General features: G+C 46.9%; 1 protein-coding gene across 1 annotated transcript; it reads right to left on the minus strand.

The window, feature by feature from the left end:
- Nucleotides 1-2,393: 2,393 nt before the first annotated feature.
- LOC101282440 (cytochrome b-c1 complex subunit 9) lies at nt 2,394-4,396 on the minus strand. Its single transcript, XM_004283741.3, has 2 exons — nt 4,194-4,396; nt 2,394-2,659 (listed from the first exon to the last, which is right to left on the minus strand). The coding sequence occupies exons 1-2, from the start codon at nt 4,341-4,343 to the stop codon at nt 2,615-2,617; spliced, it is 195 nt and encodes a 64-aa protein (XP_004283789.1). The 5' UTR covers nt 4,344-4,396; the 3' UTR covers nt 2,394-2,614.
- Between the last annotated feature and the right edge of the window lie 266 nt (nt 4,397-4,662).

Here is a 4,662-nt window from a genome sequence, read left to right on the forward strand (position 1 = left end):
TTCATTTTGTTTCTTTATTAGTGAAACTGGGCCACTAGTTTTCATGTTTCTTTTCATGTTTGTGGCCATTTGTATTCCTTTATTTATTTTTTTTGCGGTACACGGGCCTCTTACTGCTGTGGCCTCTCCCGTTGCGGAGCACAGGCTCCGGACGCGCAGCCTCAGCGGCCACGGCTCACGGGTCCAGCCACTCCACGGCATGTGGGATCTTCCCAGAGCGGGACACGAACCCGCTTCCCCTGCATCGGCAGGCGGACTCTCAACCACTGCGCCACCAGGGAAGCCCCCATTGGTATCCCTTAATTGCCTATTCCTGTCATTCACCCAGCTTCTACTTAGTCTTATGGATTTGGAAGACTGCTTCATATTAGTGAGGTTGGATATGCCATGTTTGTTGGATATTTCCTTCATATTAATGAGGTTGGATATGCCATGTTTGTTAGATATTGTCTCCCAGTTAAAACTTGGTTTTAAATGACTGCATATTTCACCTCAATAGTAATTCCTATTTTGGATATTTCATCCCCCCCACCCCCGCCCATTATAAACAACATGATGAACATCTCTTGTGGACCTTCATTTAATTTTTTTTTAGGAAAAGTTGCTAGCAGTGGAATTTATTGGATCAAGGGTATGTATATTAAGGATCTTAATACATATGTACAAAATATCCTCCAGGAAATGGTACCTCTTCACACACTCTTTCCGGTAGTGCATCTGTGCCAATTTTCCATATCGTTTCTTTTGGCTGCGCCATGCAGCATACGGGATCTTAGTTCTCCCACCCAGGGATCGAATCCATGCCCCCTGCAGTGGAAGCGCAGAGTCATAACCACTGGACTGCCAGGGAATTCCCCTTCTGGTTTTTAGGGAAGAATCCTTCCTTGTCCCTTTCCTTGGTTCTGGTGGTTGCTGGCAATCTCTGGCATTCCTTGGCCTATGAAAGCTCAACTGCAATCTCTGTTGCTGTCTTCACATGGCCTTCTTAAAAGGGCACCAGTCATTGGATTTAGGGCCCACCCCAACCTATTACGACCTCATCTTAATTTAACTAATTACATCTGCAAAGACCCTAGTTCCAAATAAGGTCACATTCTGAGGTTCTGGGTGGAAAATATTCAATCCCCTAAAATAAGTAAAACAGGGATTATTTTAATGTTTGGCTCTTATTGAAAGGAAATACACACACAAACAACCTCAACAGCCCAGAAATGCTGATGATAAATAACGGGGCGTCTTTTTTTTTTTTTTGGCTGGGCCTCAATGCATGCAGGATCTTCCCCGACCAGGGATCGAACCTGCACCCCCTGCAGTGGGAGCACTGAGCCTTAACCACTGGACCACCAGGGAAGTCCAGTAAAGGGCAATTTAATGTAGAATGGCTTAGGAATACGCTTGCTGCTTGGGCTGAACATGCCCTGAGACAAGTGATCAACTACACTCATTCTAACTCTGCTGCCCTGAGCTCATCATCAGGTGCTCAAGAATAATGTAGAATAACTCTTCGAGAATGCTCCCTGCTTTATTGTTTTTCACCAGCACATTGCCCTCAAATCGTTGGGAACAGTGTAAAGTAAGTGGTAATCTTCAACCCCCAGAGTGTTCCTCTATTAATGCTGAAATCATTCTTAGAATCAGTCTTAGAATGAACCTCTACTTTGGTTCAGGTCTTGATTTGGCCCCCAGAGCTGTACTACCTTTAGCAGGTCATGATTTCTCGAGGGCCTGACTTCATCTTCATTAAGATATGCCTCAGGTAGGGCAAACTGGGCAATTCCTAGGTTCTCTCCTACCCCTGTGTTTCCCGACCTGACTCTTCCCCATTAGTTGATGGTGGTTGATCCAGCTCTGGCCCAATCATGCCAAGCTCCAGGTGAAATATGGCAGACAGGTGAGTCACTCATCTTCCCAAGCCAGTTACCAAACAGAACTGCTCTTCTCCTGTTCAGCACATCCCAGTGCTCTCCATGGCTGCTCCCAGCCATGCTGCATGTTTTCCAACGTCCCTTACAGCCATCAGAAGATGAGCGGTGGCCCAGAGAGGTACACCAGCTTACCCAAAGATACTCAGCAAGTTAAAGGCAGAATGGAGACTAAACCTTCAGGCCATGGTTTGTTCTCCCGCTGGATCCAGAGCTTCCCTAGGGCCAAGCCAGTTAGCTATCCTCTGCCTAACTTAAGAATGGAGTTATTGGTTTAGAAGCCAAAGCTGAAGATAACATCACCAACTCTAGCTCATGGTTTGAAAACTACAATTCTTCTTTGGAAGTTAATGGGAAACCCAAAATAATGGAATCTGCCCTTCAGATATTCGCAGAGGACTTTGAAGTGGTGTCAAATAACTGTTAAGTGAAGATCAGGTAGTTAAAAAGCACCCCATGCAGAAGCAGATCTCAAGGACAATTTACATTTATTTGTTGATGACTCTGACTAAACATACTTCAAACATAGCAGAAGTTAAAGAGTCTGTCAGGTGACGTCATCTCATGCCAACAGCTAAAGGTGGCCCGTGTAGAGTGACATGAGCTTCATCTTCAAGCTGAGGCCCTGACTCTGGGCAAACAGCTGGTGGGTGGACCTGGTCCTTCTGGCCTGGATTGGGGCCTCCAAGGAGCTACGCCTTGTTCTCATACTTGTGCTTGATGTGTTTCCATAGCTTCTGCATTTTAAAGACAAGAACCACAAACTTAGTTTTGCCTCTCACATTTTATAACTCCTCCCACTGCCCTGGTCTCTAAAACAAACCTGAGAGAAACATGTAGCACATGCTGACAGTTTGCAGTGGGCAAACTGGAAGCAGTACTAGGCTTGATGTACATTCCTAACATTTACAGGATGCTCTGATGCTCTCAATCAGTGTGTGAAGTAAGTGGGAAGGCATGATCTCACTTTACAGGAAACAGGTAGAGAGACTGAGGGACCTACCCCCTGAGCATACAATTATTAAGGAACAGAGGCTGGAAAATGTCTCATTTTTCAACTCCCAGGTATTACTCAAGAGGTCCTAAGTGCATGGTCCCCAAATACTTCACATTGAGCCACTTAAAAAATTTCCTCAGACCTATGATCATTGGGTCAGGAACTAGCTGTATTCTCATTCCTAAAAGCAACAAAGATGGGTGGGTTATGACAACATCCTGAGATGCCTTCCCCATACATTGGAAACGGCCAGAGGAACTGCTTGAAAATGAACAGTAGCAGCACTTTCATAAGGGCAGAAAGTTGACCTGGCCACAGGCAGTACATCAGTGGACAGAGCCTGCCTGGGCTGTAGGGCCAGACCGCTTCAAGTTAAAAACAGAGTGAGTGGTGGCACAGGCCTTATTTGTCCAAGACCTTCCCCAGTATGAGCCACAATTTAACGATAGAAAGCAGGCAAGGCATCCAGCACAGTGCCTGGCACACAGTGAGTCTAAAAAGTGTTGTTATGCTCTATCTTATGCTTCCACTTTCTCGTGAGGAATGTAACAAATGACATTTTTGGGGAGTACCACCTACCAGGTACTGTGGCACCTTGCCTGCATCTCATATAATCCTCACAATAATTCCCTGAGATAGTTGCTATTATTATCATTTCTATTCCACAGATAAAAGTGAAGCTCAGACAGGTTAAGAAACTCGCCCACCTTAACGCCACAGTTATTAATTGATAAGGCCCAGTATTCCCATCCAGGGCTCTCTGATTTCATACCCACCCTACTCTTAACCATTATTAATACCACCGCTGACAGCATGGAAAGACTTTGGAACTGAAAAGTGCTATCTTAAAAGGCCAGCCACGGTATCTAAAGAGTTGTTCTTTTCACGACCGTCGCCCGCTCAAATCTGCCCTTGAAACCTTCAGACGAGATAGGGGGTCCCGGGTCCAGCCCTGACTTGCCTCTAACTCCCTGGTGATGTAGCCCTAACAAGTCCTTTGCTCTCACTAGGTTAGTCTTCGCTTCTGCAAATGGACAAGTGGGTGTATGGGGCGGAAGACAGCAATACTTAAAACCCCTGGAAAGTGGGATCTATTGACCCCGTTTAACGTTTTAGGATTCACACCGGGCGGAGCGGACAGACGGCAGTCTGCAGACAGAAGACACCCAGGGATCCCCCCCCTCCTCGTAAAGGTAGACTGAATCCCGCCCCACCCTCACTCTCACTGTCACCCCTCAGAGGGGCCCAAGGTCAGGATCGGCCCAGGCCCTCACCCCTTCGTTGATGTGTTCGTAGATCGCGTCCGCGCCTTGATCGAAGGCGCGCTCGAAGAACAGGGCGCCCACGGCTATGGTGAAGGCAAAGGTGGAGGTCCTGCGGAACAGCACGGAGTACAACCTCGCAGCCAACGTCGGGCCCGCCATGTTTGTCCGCTGCAGAACTAGCGCCACCGCGCATGCACCGGGACCGAGCTTTCTCTCCAAAGGTCCTCAACTTGTAACGCTTTATGGGATTTGTAGTTCTTCTGGATCTCAGCGCTCGTCGTTTTGAACTATGGAAGTAACTGATGGCTTGCGCGTGATTCAAATCTCCTAAAATCCAGATCACGGCAGCCCAAATAGTTGGTAAAATGTATTACCGAATTTTTCTCCTCAATCATTTCTTGCTGATTGAATATTTTAAACTACAACACCCAGAAGCCCTCGCGCTTTCTCCGCTTCCTCCTGCACGGTCTCAGCTTTG

The sequence above is a fragment of the Orcinus orca genome, chromosome 15 (genome assembly GCF_937001465.1).
Source record: "Orcinus orca chromosome 15, mOrcOrc1.1, whole genome shotgun sequence".
Lineage (NCBI taxonomy): Eukaryota > Metazoa > Chordata > Mammalia > Artiodactyla > Delphinidae > Orcinus > Orcinus orca.

Excerpts from the sequence above, each read along its gene's own strand:
- LOC101282440 (XM_004283741.3), bottom strand. The coding sequence starts at position 4,343 with ATGGCGGGCCCGACGTTGGCTGCGAGGTTGTACTCCGTGCTGTTCCGC. Across the intron at positions 2,660-4,193 it reads ACGAACACATCAACGAAGGG|AAGCTATGGAAACACATCAA; the intron begins GTGAGGGCCTGG and ends TTTAAAATGCAG.